Source organism: Hipposideros armiger, unplaced genomic scaffold, assembly GCF_001890085.2.
Source record: "Hipposideros armiger isolate ML-2016 unplaced genomic scaffold, ASM189008v1 scaffold_242, whole genome shotgun sequence".
NCBI classification, from domain to species: domain Eukaryota; kingdom Metazoa; phylum Chordata; class Mammalia; order Chiroptera; family Hipposideridae; genus Hipposideros; species Hipposideros armiger.
Window position 1 is genome coordinate 2,409,024 of NW_017731592.1, and position 16,633 is coordinate 2,425,656.

Genomic DNA, 16,633 nt, shown 5'->3' on the forward strand with positions numbered 1-16,633 from the left:
TGGTGCCAACTTGGGCCAGTGAAGCAACGTCCTCCACAACTAGACTGAAGAACAAAACGACAGCAACTTGTCTGTCCCCCTTCCCCCAATTCCCCAGCACTGTTCCCATCCCCCCAACTCACCAATAAAAATCTTTAAAAAAAAATGGGCCGGCCAAGTGGAGTGTTGGTTAAGAGTTGGCTTGGAATGCCAGCTCTGAGCAGCAGGGCCCCAGTTCGGATCCCACATGAAGGCCAGTGACACTGCGCCTCTACAGCTAAGATGCTGAAGAACAGCTCGACCTGGAGCTGGGCTGCCATGAGGCGACAGCGTAGGCTGCACTGGAGCTGCAATGGGCTCCCGTAAGCTACCGTGAGTGGCTGTCCAGGGGCCGATGACCGATCTGCCTCACCCAGGAAGAGCGCAATGATAATACCAACATGGGCCAGTGAAGCAACCAACGTCCTCCACAACTAGACTGAAGAACAAAAAAGGACAGCAGCTTGTCTGTTCCCCTTCCCCAATTCCCCAGCGCTATTACCCTCCCCCAATTCCCCAATAAAATCTTTTTAAAAAAAAAAGTTATTCTTAAATGACCACCTCCTGAACTATTTTTACAGATGGTTTCACATTTTTCCCACTCAGGAAAATATTCACAGTAATATCCAGATTCTTTTCATGAAAATAGCAAAGCATTTTCTGTACACTAACAAAAATCACACCCTCCCCTCCCCCAAAGCTCTTCTTTAATTACAGTATCAGGAATCTGGTGTCTACTGACCCAAAATGACCTCTGGAGCTCTGTAATGTCGTGTCGATACCAATGTACTATGATGCTCATCATCGTATGTTGCACTTCCAAAGTCCACAACTTTGATATCTGTGTTTTTCAGTGTGCGTTCATCACGTTTCTAGAGAGATACAGTTGAGTAAGATGAAGATCAATAAAGATATATTTTACAGCACTATCCAAAAGGCTTCACATGAAATATCTTTTTGAGTCAATATAACCCATGAGAAAGGCAAAGAAAGGTTACATTAAACATCAGGATATAATGAGCCTCAGAAACGAAATTCCTCACCAAGGATCACCAAGCTAAATTAATTTTACAGAAAACCACCAAAAGTAAAACAAGTCTTTCTTTCACTTACCATTTTAGAATTATATTTGACTACATAGTCAGACTTCACAAATAAAATATTTTCAGGCTTCAGGTCTGTATGGGTTAATTTATTATGATGCAAAACTGTAAGAGAACAAAAATACATTAGTTTCACTTGCAAATTTAATATGTACTGGGGGGAGGAAGAATTAGTAGTGGATATAGGGGTGATCTTTAACTATAATATGTATTTTTAGTGGCAATGTTTTGATATGTTGTTTGTATAACAAAAACTTCAATTTTCTGATGTTAAAGATTTCAAGTATACTTACAATTTATTGACTGGCAGATCTGATATGCCATCTGCCTGATATGGTCAATTTGAAATGGTAGAAAGCTGTTTTCTTTAATGAAATCATAGGTACTAAGTCCCAGAAGTTCAAACACAATACAAACATGACCATGATGATCAAACCATTCGAGCATCTGGACACATCGGCTAAAATAGATCAAAATAAAAATAATTCAGTTCACAGAATTCTGATCACTTCCTGTAACACAATAGATCTTAGTTCAAGTTTATACTTACAAGATGCTATTGGGATCAGTAGTATTTAAATGCTCTAATACTTGGATTTCTGAACGAGCTGCTTCACGGTATCGACCTACATTTTTTACGATTTTCACTGCTACATGCATGCCATCCCTCAAAAACAAAATTAAGATGAAAGTGGTAAATGTACAGGAGCAGGATGAAGACATATCTTCTAAAGCATAACCTTATTAAGTATCAATTACTCTGTGCTATTTTTTTAAATAATTTTTTAGGGCATACTATACCAGATTCCATATAACATCTTTTCAAAACATTTTGACAATATCAACTTTATGTGGAGTGATGATTCCCTTAATACTTAGGAATTTTAATGTTTGGTTCCAGAATTTTAAATTTACCTACATTTTAAACAAAAGTTAAAAAAATAAAAATATAAATCTCAAATAGAGTATGCTATTGCTAAAAGCATTTGCTCATTTGCCACTCTGTGCCAGACAGTGCGTAGGTATTAATGATGAAGACTGGGCTTGTCCCTATGTGCCACACAGTCCAATGGAAAAAGACATGGGGACGACTTGTCAGAAGGTCAGAAGTGCTTGGTATGAGGTACTACAGTAAAGGAGGGAGAGCCAAACCATTGGGAGTTAAACGAGTTCAGACATCTTCAGAGAACAGGTGACACACACTGAGCCCTGAAAGATAGCTATCAGTTTGTCAGATCTGGGAGGAAAGGGGAACATTCAGGTGAAAGAGACACCATCAATAAGTCATGAGGTCAAGAAAACACTTAGCACATTCACTGATGCAAACAGGTAGAAACAGCTCCAGTGGAGTGCAGTGATCTTCAGGTTGGGGCATCTGTAATATTTCCTAAGTACAGCACAGTGTGAGGAAATGGGTTTCCAAATCTTCAGCTTCCTTTTGCCCTCTTTTCTAAATCTGATCATTTGGAAGAGGAGCCAGCACTCAAGCCTCTTTTTTTCACTGTGGCCCTACCACTTTACAAAAGAAAGAAAACCTCCACATGCCACTAATTGGCACATCAAGATATGTACCCTATAAAAAAATCTGAGGCAGACAAATCTTTCTAGTGGCTGGGTAGGAAACCTTTTTACAAGTCTGGTGGCTTCCAATTCATTGCTTTCAACAAAGCCCCAATGAGGTTGTGGGCTGACAAATCATTAAAAATTATTTTGATGATAATATCCCTATAAACTTTGGCATGTCCCAAGACTTCACAGAACTGTTATAAAATTGCTGTGACAAAATTCCTTCTAGTCTTATCTATTCAATTATATGACCAAGTTTTCTGTGCTAGCTATAAAAACAGAAAATGAAAAGGCTTTATGCTAAAACACTAAGATATATTTATCTATGGATACATGTATGCATTTTTTAAAAACCCCAACCATCCCAATACAGGATGCATTTCCAATTAAATTTTATGTTTTAGGTCTGAGTATCCAAATTTGTAACTGATCTATACTTGATCAACTGAATACTATTAATTGGTATATCTCAATTAAATACTCAAGAGTCTTGAAATTTCAAGAAAATTTAAAAGGACATTAATGAGACAACTTTTTAAAATCTGAGTAAGATCTGTAGATTAGGTAACAAATTTTGAAAATATAACAATGTAATGTATAAAGAATGATAAAAGAAATACTGTAAAATGTTAACATTTGGGGATTCTGGAAGAAGCATGTATGGGAATTCTTCAAACTATTTTATCAACTTTTCTGTAAGTCTGAAAATACTTGAAAATATTTTAAAATTTCAGTTTACGTTCATATTTTTGTTTCAGAAAATACAGTGATAATAAAAGAGTAATAATCTTTATGTAAAGTGGAAGGAAAATAAATTCAAGGATAAAACAATTCCAGGTACTCAAGTAGAGTTTGTTTATGGATAACGGTAGGTATCAAGTTGCTATAGCATTTAGATTCCCTCAAAGACATTTAAAGAGAAGTTGGTTTTTTGTTTTTTTTAAAATATTGTTTACAATGAGCTGCAAATTATATCCCTCCCAACTATTTTATCATGAAAAATTTTAGGTGTTGATTTAGAAACACAAAGTTTCACTAAATTGTCTTAAGAGGTTCCCTTACAAAAAAGTTTGCAAACCACAGAAACACAAGGTCCTGGAGGAAAATGTTAACTTGAGGCAGACAGGGTCAAATCACAAAGGGTTTAACTCATTCCACAGGTTTTAAATAATATAATTCCTTTATAGTTTAAGAGGCTAACTCTAATATGCAAATATTATCCTTTGGGAATAAAGGTTTTTTGAACCAAGATTAGACGTGTATTATCTCTGCGATTCAAAAGTAAAGCACTCCGAATCTTGTACAGGCTAAGGGCCTAAGTTCTGGGAAACTCTTCACCTAAACTTTAATTTCAATGAACACCATCTGATAGAATTTGTCAGCATTCTTGATCAAAATCCACACTCATGGTAAATAAATCATGTACACAGTTCAGGAAAACAGGTAACTACCACTTAAAATACCATTTCATCATTATGGATCCTTTCTTACCAAAAATATCAGAATGTTCAAAAATGAAAAAACAAACTTACATGCCATGATCAATGCACTCTACAACTTTGCCAAAAGCCCCTTCACCCAAAGTGTCCACGATTTCATCTAAAGTGAGGGGGGAGAAAGGTGTGTAATTACCTGAGCACAAATTATCTAGTTATTCAAACAAAGTGTGGAATATTTTCAAATGATCTCTATCAAAGCATAACTAAGGTTTCAGCACTCAAATTATTTTATTTTCAGCTGCTACAAAGACAGTTAGATAGAGCTATCTTTCTTGCTCTAATCTCAAATTCCACTAGTAATTTTGGAACTTTAGAGTAGAAATATTTAAATTCTACAGAAAAAAAGAAATACAAAAAAACAACAAACCCACAAAAAACAAACAAAACAAAAAAGCAATGAAGAATTCTTTAGCCCCCCGCTGACAAAACTATTCTTTCAAAGATTACTCTGTCTGCAAAGTTTAAAAAGTGTTGAAAAATATTCTATACATCTTGCTCTTAGAACGTCTCCACTTTGACAGATCAGGTGACCCTCCTCATCATCCTCTATACTCCTGGATCTTTTCCTTCGGTGGCTCTTCTGGAACGGCAAGTGGGCAGCACCAAGATCGTCCAGCCAATCAATATATCAGAGTGAATTCAGGGCAGAATACGCAATTCATTCAGCGGGGAGATATTCAGGCATTCAGATAAGCACCAGGCCACGAACAGTTGGCAGGAGCAATTTCAAATTCAGTCCCCAGAAATTCACAGGGCACAGTTTATGTTACAGAAGAAAAACATGGCAAGGAACAGATTTTCAGATAAGATACTTAAAGTGGCAATAGAAAAAAACAACACAATTGTCTCTTTAAAATACTGATTTAATTGAAGTCTGAAATTTAAAGAATGCAATGTCATGATTTATTTAATCTCTTGCTATAAAACAGCATATGCTGTGAGTTGTCTAGTTTGTCAGAAAAATGTCCTAGATTATTTGAAATTGTTTATTTAGCAATTTGAAAAATATACATGATTAAAATATAAGGGAAAAATAATGGCTAGTTAAGTTAAATGTTCAATGTAATCAAAGCTAGTTTTACTGAAGAAAATCTGGGGAGGAAAACAATAATTCAAAGTTTACTGATCAAACAGGTCTGAGTATTGAAAAAAAAGGCAGATTTTTTAAAAAATACATTTCCCATTCAGCACCCATTTTCAGAACTTCAGTGGAACTAGCTGCAGACAATACACTGTGCTATGAGACTATGCTATATATACAGGGTATTTAAGTATCCACCAGTGCAACTTTCTGTTTGTTTCTAAGTATCAGGAAACGGGTTTCTTTCACAGTAAAAGAAAAATTTAAAAAGTTTAAAATTAAAGAAAAGATGGGTGCTTCATCTTTTCCTAAGATTGTATTACAAAACATAAAAATAGAACATTTTTAATATTAAAATCAAGAAACTCATGATGTGGTCTGCAGAAAATGAGTAAATGTGGGCAAATGAGGGCTAGCTAATAAAAACAGATTAGCTATGAGAATTTGGAAGTTTCCTATAAGGATTCAAGTAACACAATATACACAAATAGTATAATATATATGTTTGTGTGTGTGTGTGTGTATATATATATATATATATATATATACATACATATATATACATATATACACACACACACACACACACATAAATTTTCCAAACTTATCGGCTCATTAAGAGCTTTACATACAAATAAGTATCCACCCAAAATAAAAACAAAATGAATCATACCGAATGGGACTGGTGACTTGAACAGTGTCGATTACGCTTCCTTTTAGGACTGCTTCTCCTGCTTTGGACTGAAGATTTACTGCAGTGGATTCGGTAATGGCTTTCAACGTCTTTGTGATAATGTCTAGGAATGTATCTTTCGCAGTAATCATTTCTGTATTCATCAACGTATCTCCGGTCCCGATAATCTCTCTCATTCAAAGACCTTGCTTCTAAATAATGACTGCAAACACATTAAAAGATTTAAAATTATTCTCTTCATCCTTAGAATAACGTGGTTCAAACAAATTATTCTCTCAAGAATTCCTGGCTAAACAGCTAATACAATAAAAGAAAAAAATTTACATTGATGAATTAGAATTTATACTTATCATAAAACTTTAGAATTTTACTTTAACCAATAAGCAAATAGGTTAGTATTATACAGACTGCTATCAAGCACCTCACATCAAGGAACAAAGCTTGAGCCAAATCATTCAATTACGTTCAGTGTTTACTTAAGTGGCCCTTGGCCTTCTGGAGAAAATTAAAACAAAAAATTCACAAAACTGCTCTTCTGAAAATCATCAGTCTTATGATATATGCATCCGCAACTAATATTTCTTTACTCACAGAGCCACACACAATTAGTGGCAGGCAAAACAGAATTCCTTTCTCTTTCAATGAAAGTGAATTTTAGATATCCCTGGCACACAGAATTCTTTCATAAAAGGTGATCTATTATATTAGCTCTAGAAGGAATTTTAAATATATTCCGGCCCTTTCATCTTACAAGTGATTAAGCGTCCCTAAAAGGAAAAAGATTTGCCAAGGTTGTAGAGCAGATTCTAACTCTGATTATATGGGCCAATTTTATTACACATATCACCTCTCCCATCTCCTCTCCTCTTCGTATTTCTAGCTTCCTGTTATTCCTTTGAAAAAAAAAGACTAAATATCTTTTGAAGGTTGCTTCAGATGCCAAAGACATCTAAAATATATCCCCCTCAAATGAGAAAGGGATCTTGTAATTGCTTGCTTGGATTATAACAGACCCACCAACCTACATCCCTTTGCATTTCTAATTTCCTTTTATACCTGCTTGCAACATACACAAGTCTACATTTAGTGCCACAGTGCTTAACTTTTGAATTTATAGATCCCTTTGAAAAATCTGATAAAAGATATGGACCCTCTCCCCCAAGAAATGCAACAATGCATAAACAAAACTTGGCAAGTAATTTCAAATGTCATGGACCTCAGGAAGCCAATGGATCCCAGTTAAGTAGCCTTGACCTGATGGAAAGAAAAGGACATAGTTTCAATTGGCCCAGTTTCCCGCCCCCCTCTCTACCTGGGTTGAGTGTCCTCTTCAACAGAGTGCGAAGCTTCAAAAAGGATGCACATGGAGCACTGAGGGAGAGAGGGGACACCTGCCCAGTCAGACAAATCAGCTAAAATTATCCTGACAAGCAATGGAGTGACAGATGTTGACTAGATTGTCCTCACCAACCCCTCTCTTTTCCCCAGAATATGCTGCCATTCTTTTTCCCAGGGTGCTGGTTTAGGCAGATATAAAGAGAAACATGTTACTCAACAAAGCTGGGATCAAACTCAGGCTGAGATGCAGGAACTCCCTTTCCCCAGTGTCAGTCTTAGTTCTATCCATTGGAGCAACAACTCAGGATATTAAGGTAAGGTTTAGCTCAAAGATCTGATTAGTTGGCTTGGACTCGTCAGGGAAAGATCAAGCTGGAAATCACCATACTCTTTCAAAGGCATTTTGTTTAATTCTATAAGGCATCCATGCCATAAAAGTCCAAAATATTTCTGCCAGAAAAAAACATGATTACTATCTAACTGGAATAGTGCACGAAATTAAGAGCTGATAATCCATAAACAATCTATAGAATAACAAACATGGGGTGAATACCATGAGGATAAACTGAAAAGATGAGGATCTCTTCAATCTGTAACAACAAAAGTTTAGATATTATATAAACAAAGTCTATAGAATTATAAAGGCCATGGACAGTGTGAACAAGATGAAAAAACTTGATTTCTAAGAATATTCACTGAATGTCCAGTGAATTTTCCACTATAGTCCCACAAAATAGCCAAGACTAATGAGGCTATGGACATTCATTTTTATTTCCACACAGATTATATATGACAAAATCCCTGCCAAGAAATAATGGGCAATTTGAGATTACTCACATAAAAATAAAAGTCAACAATGCTGAAAGGAATGCTGAAAGGTTGCATATGAGTGCTCAGGGCCATAGAAGAAAAAGCACTCAAACTTCTGAAAATGGTCAGGGAAGACTTCACTAAAAAGAGTTGAATCTTAAACGAAGTCAGGATTCGGACAAAGTGGAAAGCAGAAGAAATGCCAGGGGAGAACAATGGCATATTACCATTTTATATTTATAAAGCAGTTTTAGCCACAATGGCTTAATGATGGGTTTGTTGTGTATGTATTACTTAGGAAACAGTAGAGCAATTTAAACATAGTGGAAAATAGGCAAATAAATAAATAAGCTGGGAACAGATCATCCAAAACCTTGCATGCCAGGCTAAAGACTTTAAAAGTGTTTCTCAAGGGGTGGTCTGATTATCGGCAATATCAAAATATAAAATTATTCAACATGAACATCTCTGGCCTCTAGATTGGACTCAATCTAAATCTTATAACATGCATTTTTAAACATATCTCCAAGGTGATTCTATTCACACTGAAGTTTTAGAATCACTGGTTTAAGACTTGATATTCTAAGGGGCCGGCCAAGTGGCTCAGTTGGTTAAGAGCTCACTCAAGAGTGTGAGCTCTGAGTAACAGGGTCGCCAGTTCGATACCCGGATCGAGCTGAGCTGCCGCTGAGTTGCCAACAGGTGGCAGGATGGCTCAGCTTAAAACAAAACAAAACAAAACAAAAAGACTTGACATTCTATATTATAGGAAAATATTTACAGATTTTTACAATACATAGAGGCGGTGATTACAGCTACATCAGTCTTCCTAATATACTATGCAGAACTGACTGAGTTAAGCCTGTAGGAGAGGAATACCAAGTCACCGGTTACTGACAAAACAAATCAAAAAAAGAAGAACCTTTGCAATATACAAAAAAGGTAAAATAATTGATATACAATAAAATCTCTCATAAATCAGTAAGAATATGCTTTAATAACAAAAACAGGCTAATAATACAAAAATAATGTTTAAGTAGTCAAAAAGTATATGACAGTGGGAAAATTAACTAGAAATTTAGAAATTGAAATTAAAACAAAACTCTGTTCTTGGCAGTTCAAGACTGGTGAGGGGCAAAGGACATGTTATAGGAGTAAAACTTGGTACAAACTTTCTAGGAAAAGATGCTAATATGTAACAAGAATTTATACACTTGAACTTGAAAATGCTCATTCTTAGAATCTATTTTCAGAAAATGATCAGAGGCAAAGATTTGTATATAAAGACATTTTTAAGAATAGCTGGCAATAATTTTACATCCAAATGGGGGACTAGCATCCCATCAGTTACCTTCCTTATACTTTTCTGCATTTTTCAATTTTATGAAAAAACACTCTTTTAAAGTTTTTAATCTTCAAAAAGACTACTAGAATATTCCAGGTTATGGAGAGCAATTACCACCAAACATCTCTGGTGCGAATGTCAAAGAAGCTATTGGCCTAGTGGTTAACTGGACTTAGTATCATGTTCACGTAGTTAATCATAAACATAAATGAACTGTTTATCACTCAGATCACTTCCTTTCTATATAAACAATGTATAGTAAACTCATGAGGGATTAGTGCTATGATGCTACGCCTTACAGAGTATTTTGTATTTATTAAAGATACGGTACAGATGTTTTTCTATAGGAAATTAATTAGCTCAAGTCATTGAAATCCTGTCATAAACCCTCCCTATTAACAGTGTATGATGAAGAATGATTAGTCTGTGCTGACTATCAACAAGCTCACTGTTGTGCAGAACAAGTCTGTTTTAAGATGGAGAAGGAAAAATATTACATACTGTTTTTTAAAGTAACCCCAGCTGGCTAATTTAGAAAGCAATCTGGTAAACAGTCCCAATGGAACATCTGCACAAACAAGGAGAAAACACAGAACCAATAAAACAAATGAGAAAAGAAAATTAATGGAAGACAGAGTGAAAGAAACTCTACTCATCTAGTCTTTCTTCAATCACATTTGGGAATTTTAAAATGCCTTTAATTCTATAAGAATGTATCATCGGCAAATTTTATACTAGTAAGAATACAATAAAACAGGACATGTTATTGGAAACTTTTATTGAGGCCCTTCCTAAATTACTGGCTATTGCCTATGCAAATGAATGGTTTTTACAACAACCAAGCTTCTAAAAATCCCAAGCATGGCAACTGGCCTTATCTACAAAAATAACCAGTAGAACATAGTGCAAGGGACCTATCCCCAATGCACTTTAACATTCCCCAATAATACCTGCTGTTTTCCTTATCTGCCCCTTATTATCTCTCATTTGTGGAACACTAAAAGAGCACCCAAACATATGTATCTCCCTCCTACATACAAGTTTAAGGCACTGAGTGTTCTAGCATCACTATTAACTTTTTGTGTCTCATCTCCCCAACTACATTAACAGCTAGGACTTAGGTGTTCCCACCACGCCCAGCCAGACATAGATGTAGGGCAGGAGCTCTTCTATTCACAGCTGTAGCCTCAGCAACTATATAGTGTCTAGCCTTAACAGGCACTCAATAAATGACTTCTGAATATTTATAAAATATTCAGAATCATAAAATAATTTGACAGATGAAAACTATATAAGCTAACGATAAATCATTAAAACTACTAGTGTTAAAATGCTACTAGCTCATGAGTAATTTACCAATCAGATTCTTTAAACTGTTGATGTGGTTCACAATGTCTGTTCTCTTGCGTACTACTGTGGGATCTCCTCTTTCGTTTGTGACTTTCACTGTAGCTTTCATGTCCCCAGCTTTCTCTACCATCCCAATGAGAGCAGTGAGTTCTTCTGGAATGCCGCATCTGTTAACGGAAACAAAAAGTGAGTTGCAGAGGTTATACATGGTTTAGTAAATAAAATATTATACATCAATGTTATTTAAATATAAACACCCAGCACAAAGGGTCACAGAGATTCTAAAATTTTTCATAGATAATGTTCCCCAAGGTATGGGGCACTATTCCACTTGTATGTCAGATGATTTTAAGTGGCATATAGATCTAGAACTAAATGATGAATAACATTGTGAGACCTTAATATATTTTCTTTCAATTCTTCTGGATAAATTCTCAGTTTGGAGCTTCAACTAACACTTGCTAACCGACATTTTAAAAATAAAAAAAGAGGGCTGGCCATGTGGCATGTTGGTTAAGAGCTGGCTTGGGAGTACCAGCTCTGAGCAGCAGGACCCCGGTTTGGATCCCACACGTGGGCCAGTGACGCTGCCCTCTACAGCTAAGATGGTGAACAACAGCTCGACCTGGAGCTGGGCTGCTGTGAGTCGCTGGCAACAGCGTAGGCTGCAGTGGGTTGCCATGAGCTACTGTGAGTGGCTGGCAGCCAGCGTGAGCAGCCATCCAGTGGCCGACAACCTATCTGCCTCACCTGGGAAGAGCGCAATGATCACCATACCAACATGGACCAGTGAAGCGACATCCTCCACAACTAGACTGAACAACAAAAGGACAACTTGTCTGTTCCCCTCCTCCGATTCCCCAATGCTGTTCCCCTCCCCCAATTCCCCAATAAAATCTTTTTTAAAAAATCTGATTCTTTATTGCCTTTTATTACTCTGTAACACCTGACAACTTTATGCTCTATATACAGATTAAAAATATAGGGACCATAGGGACCATAGGGAAGAACACCATGTGATGGCAGAGTCAGAGATTGGAGTGATCCAACTACAAGTCAAAGAACTTAAAGGATTGCCAGCAATGACCAGAAGATACCAGAGAAGCATGGAACAGATTCTTCCCCAGAACCTTCAGAGGGAGCATGGCTCTGCTGACACCTTCATTTCAGACTTCTAGCCTCCTGAACTGTGAGATAATAAATTTCTGGGGTTTTGTTCGTTAAAACAAACAAAAAAATCTAAAAAGGTTAAAATTATGATTAAATGGCTCCAAGAGGACTGCATTTAACAGGTAACAAGCCTGTGGGTGTGCATGTATGAAGTACAATCATACAAGGACAATTATAAAGCAAGGCCAGGTGGCTGGCCAAGCCAGTTTGGACGTCTGTTTCCTAAGTATCGGATAAGCACATCGCAGCTACCTGAGTAATCAATAATAATACGATGCAAAAATGTCAGAAATACAGATCTGCTGCAAAAAATTGTATGCTACACCTTAGGAAAAGAACAGTGTCAAATAAAGAGCGAACCTTTCCATATTTCTACCTCTCTCACAAGCACTAGCTGAATTCCACTACATGGACCCACGGACTGGCAGTTCCTCGGACGCCCGGTCCCCATCCCCGCCTTCCCGCGTCAGGGCACCTAGCCAGGGCCTTTGGCGCACTCAGGAACAAATGTTGGACTCTGGAAAACCCCAAAATGCTATAAATGACCGGGGCCAGGAATCCAGGGAAGGACTCCGACAACACAAACCCGAGGGGCGGCTCTCGAAGGGTCTCCCGACAAGTCTTCGCTCTCGCCGACGCGCGAGACCTGGCCTCTGGAGGCGCGATGCGAGCAGCCAGGGCCCTCAGAGAAGAGTCAGTGGCAGAACCGCCGTCTTTTTGCCCCAGGATTTTAAATCTACCATAACACCTGCGCATCTTTAGGTTTTAAAGACCACCAGCAGAACTGTGCCCCGAAGGTACCCAAGTCGCCGAGGCCCCGAACCCTGTCTTCTCTCCGACACTGGCTTCGAGACCTAAAAGACTGGAAAGCCGCCCAGCCCAGCATATCCCACCCGAAACCTTACTTCTGCAAAAGCAAAAGGCCCTTTGGCCGAGATATGTCGCCAAACCGCTGTCTCCACTCTCCAGCCGCTGCGACAAACACCCAACAAAATGGCGACAGCACCTTCTCCCTACAACCCCGAGGCGGTTTTTAGCTCCACCTACAACGCGCTAACGCGCTTGCGTCACAGAGCCGCGCGCCCTCCCGCCCCTCCCCGAAAGGGGCGGGTTCCTTGTGACGTCACGGACAGCCTGGCCCAACCCAGCGCTGGACGAGGGAACGCCTAGGTTGCTTTCGTGAGACCTTGAGTGAAACTGGAAAGAAATGCTTGTGCCCTACGCTAAGCCTGTGGCTTGTGTCGCTCCTTCTGATGGGGTTATTCTGAGTGCAGCACCCCTCGACAGAACTAGCCGTGGTCCCGTTTCCTGTTCTCCCGCTTAAGTGTGTTGCATCATCGCACTTTGGCTGTGGGTCCTCAGCCTACCCATGTACCTCAACCCCAGAGGGAGCCAACACACAAGACAAGCCCAAAAACCCGTCCTGTGCCAGATCGGGACTGGTGCAGGGGTGGGGGCAGTCCAGCCCGTTTGGCGCTTTCCGTCTAAAAATGGATTCGGATAAATAGAGGATTCTCAAAAAACAAGCTTTAGGGGTACTTGTTAATGCCTGTTCTCTTAATCAGAAGAACAGCCAAAAAAGTTTCAATTGAGACTCCTTAAAAGGTTCTTCTGGTTATGGTCCCTGCCTCCTGGGCAGATACGGACGCTAGAAGTTTCCCTAACAAAATTCTCTCCATTATTTGTCCCTGTGTGTTGATTTTAATCAAGGCAGAGTAATGTCTGAGAGCTAGTGAGCATCCATTATGGGGTTTGCTTACCCCAAATGCATTTTGCAGTTCTAAGAATCCCCATACACTTCCTATTGTGAGCGTGTAGAATGAGAAGAGAGAAGAGGGCCAAAGTAGGAGCCTTGGGACAGAGGAAAAGAGCCTGAGAAGGAATTATCGGAAGGGGAGTAAAACCAAGAGTATGGTGTCAGAGAAATCAAGGGAGAAAAGAGCTTAAATGAGAGAAAGGCTCATTCCTCCGGCCGTGCCTAACAGTACCAAATACTGGGAAGAGAGTAGTACATACAGTTAGTAACTGAAAAGTGTTACAGTGGATTCTGACAAGGATTCCTTAGGATAAAAGGAAAAGCCAGAAATCAACTTTGGGAGGGCAGGGTTGGACTGTTGTGGGCATAAACCCAATCTCATGTGGAAGACCTGATCTCATACCTTGTTAGGTGAAAGGAGGGCACTGTATTTTAGTGACCTAACACCATAGAGACTTGTGCCACCAACTTTGGATAAATTGAACTCATCGTGGAGATTGTACCCCACTTCAACAAATGAAGTTAAAAAACATAAATTGAATTCTCATGATGCCACATTTCAAGAAGTGAAGTTGCAAAAAAGAATTGGAAAATTGAAAGTGAGAATTCTTTCTGCTACAGAATGAATTGACAATATTCTCTTCACTGGAATAGTGTCATTTCTGCATCTATCAATATAAATCTTACCTATCCTTCAAGGTCCATCTCTAAAGGCTGTCCCTGACTAAATCAGTTTCCACCCATCTCCCAGCTCTTGACTATTCCAGTTAGAGATCAGGTCCTCAAACAGTTGGCTAGGGCACACGTGTTCCTGGAGCCACCCAGGTATGCCAAGCAATTTTGCCCAAAGAGTGACATTTATTGGTTCTACAACTGATTACACATACTGTTTCAGAGACATCTATTCAATGGAATGTTGAGCTGAGTGAACTGGGCCATCTTGCAAGGTAAAGTGGGTCTCAGCTGGCTGTATTTAGAGACATAAATTCAAGCTGGCACCAAAGAAGTTCCCCTTTTTGCTGCAGTATGAGAGATCTTTTTCTTGCGAGGACAGAAGAGAATGTGGTCAGTGCACAATTCTGCTCCAACAGCAACACAAAGTTAAAAGGCAGCCAAGAGGAAAGGCCTCCTACACAGACATTTATAGACATCATTGAAACAGTGATAAAACCCAATAGTGGTGTCTGCTTTGTGGTACTGCAATCTTGTTTTCGTGTCATTTTGAGTTTTCTAATTTAAGTGTGCCACCAAAATGACATTTAAAAGTGTGTAGTGATCAGAAGGTGGTTGAAAATATCCTATGACTAGCATCTCTATAACATGTAATACAGCACTGTGGTGCTCCTAATTGCGCTCTGTGGCTTGTGTTTTGACTGGAGACAAGGACCTTATTTATATTCTTTGGTATCTCAGTGCCACAACCCAGTTTCTATTTGTAGGTTGTTTACATAAGGTGCTTTTGGCCATGTTGCTCAAAGTTCCAAAGTGATTAAATCAAAGGTAGGAATTCACTCCCAGAATCCTTGTGCCAGTTAACAACTTTACATGTGGCAGCCTCATTTCTACTAAGTCAGTTACCTGGAAAATAAATACCTTTGGTCAGAAGACTAAATGAAAATGTCCCAATTTCTGAGAATCCATGCCAACACCAGAAAAACTGCCTGATCCAGTAGCTTCATCTCTCCACAAGTACAAATGTGCCCAACAAAACCTTGCTTTTTCAAAATAGGGGTTTTAAACCATGTTTTTAAAAAAATCTTAGCTTTGAAGACCAACCAGAAGAATATTCTATTGTATATTCTAGCACAGATATTCTACATGCTTAATTTCACACATAAAAAACAGTAATCTATGAAAGCAGAGTTCCACAGTAAAAGTCTAAACTGTGTATATTGTTTAACAAAAGCATATCGTATATACAGAGAAACCTTTACAAAGGTGTAAACAAACCTTTACAAGTTATAACCTCTTTTATAAGTTACGTATTACTGATACCTACCTGCATTCAGTTAGATTTTTTAAACTATCAAATTATGTACTATTTTATATACATTATATCATTTAAAAATCTAAACAACCCAGTGAAGCGATAATTGGTTACTCAAGTGCCAGAACCAAGATTCAATCTCAGGTCTTGCTTGCTTCAAAGAATTTAATCTATTCTACTGGCTGCTTCAATACATACAACAAAGTATATAGCAACTTACTTTACTTAGTTATTAGGGGGAAACATGCTGAGTCCATCTTTCAGCAAGACCAAAGGGGTTGGTCTTAAAAAAAAAAATTCCAGGATGATGTACCATCAAAGGCTCCCTATGATGAAAAAATGGGTCAGCACATTAAGGTCATCAAAGGTTCCAGTGTACCATACTCATTATTCAAGTCACAAAGGGTCTCCCACACATCCCACACTGCCTAAAATGGATAATGTCCCAGGCTTCTCTGGTGTTTCCTGACACTGTTTGTGAGGAGATTCACACAGCACACTATTAAGCAGGATTCAGTTCCATCAAACAATGCTAGAAGAATCCCTGATACATAATACACTCTGTAGTATGTAAGGTGGGGAGTGGAGAGTTGCAGGGAGTGACTTAATTCAGAGGTTCTTTAGGGAATAGGAAACTTTGGTCATTCCAATCTCCTTGTCAATTTCCACCACCTCCAATGAAAGGGTTTTGAAGCCAGGTTAGTAAATTAGAGCCTCTCAGCCTTATTGCCAATAATCTCAGTGATCAACCATTCAATGCAACCATTGAGGGGAAAATATATTTACCTAAATCCTAAATTTCTTATGAACTTTGTATAACCCTACATAAATGTATGAAAATATGTGACATATATGTGTCTCCAAATCTTTGGGATTACCCTTTCTTTTAATGTATATCAAGTTCCTATTTCATGCA

The 16,633-nt window shown here is 38.3% G+C and overlaps 1 protein-coding gene across 1 annotated transcript in view; it reads right to left on the reverse strand.

The window, feature by feature from the left end:
- CLK4 (CDC like kinase 4) overlaps positions 1–12,854 on the reverse strand; it is a 22,843-nt gene extending 9,989 nt beyond the window's left edge. Inside the window, exons 1-10 of the mRNA XM_019655554.1 lie at positions 12,561–12,854; positions 10,811–10,971; positions 9,956–10,022; positions 5,941–6,163; positions 4,676–4,766; positions 4,220–4,286; positions 1,672–1,788; positions 1,415–1,581; positions 1,132–1,226; positions 761–890 (exon numbers count right to left, since the gene is read on the reverse strand). Coding sequence (XP_019511099.1) covers positions 761–890; positions 1,132–1,226; positions 1,415–1,581; positions 1,672–1,788; positions 4,220–4,286; positions 4,676–4,766; positions 5,941–6,163; positions 9,956–10,022; positions 10,811–10,971; positions 12,561–12,730 — 1,288 coding nt within the window. The 5' untranslated portion in view covers positions 12,731–12,854. The remainder of the gene's footprint in view (positions 1–760; positions 891–1,131; positions 1,227–1,414; positions 1,582–1,671; positions 1,789–4,219; positions 4,287–4,675; positions 4,767–5,940; positions 6,164–9,955; positions 10,023–10,810; positions 10,972–12,560) is intronic.
- Between the last annotated feature and the right edge of the window lie 3,779 nt (positions 12,855–16,633).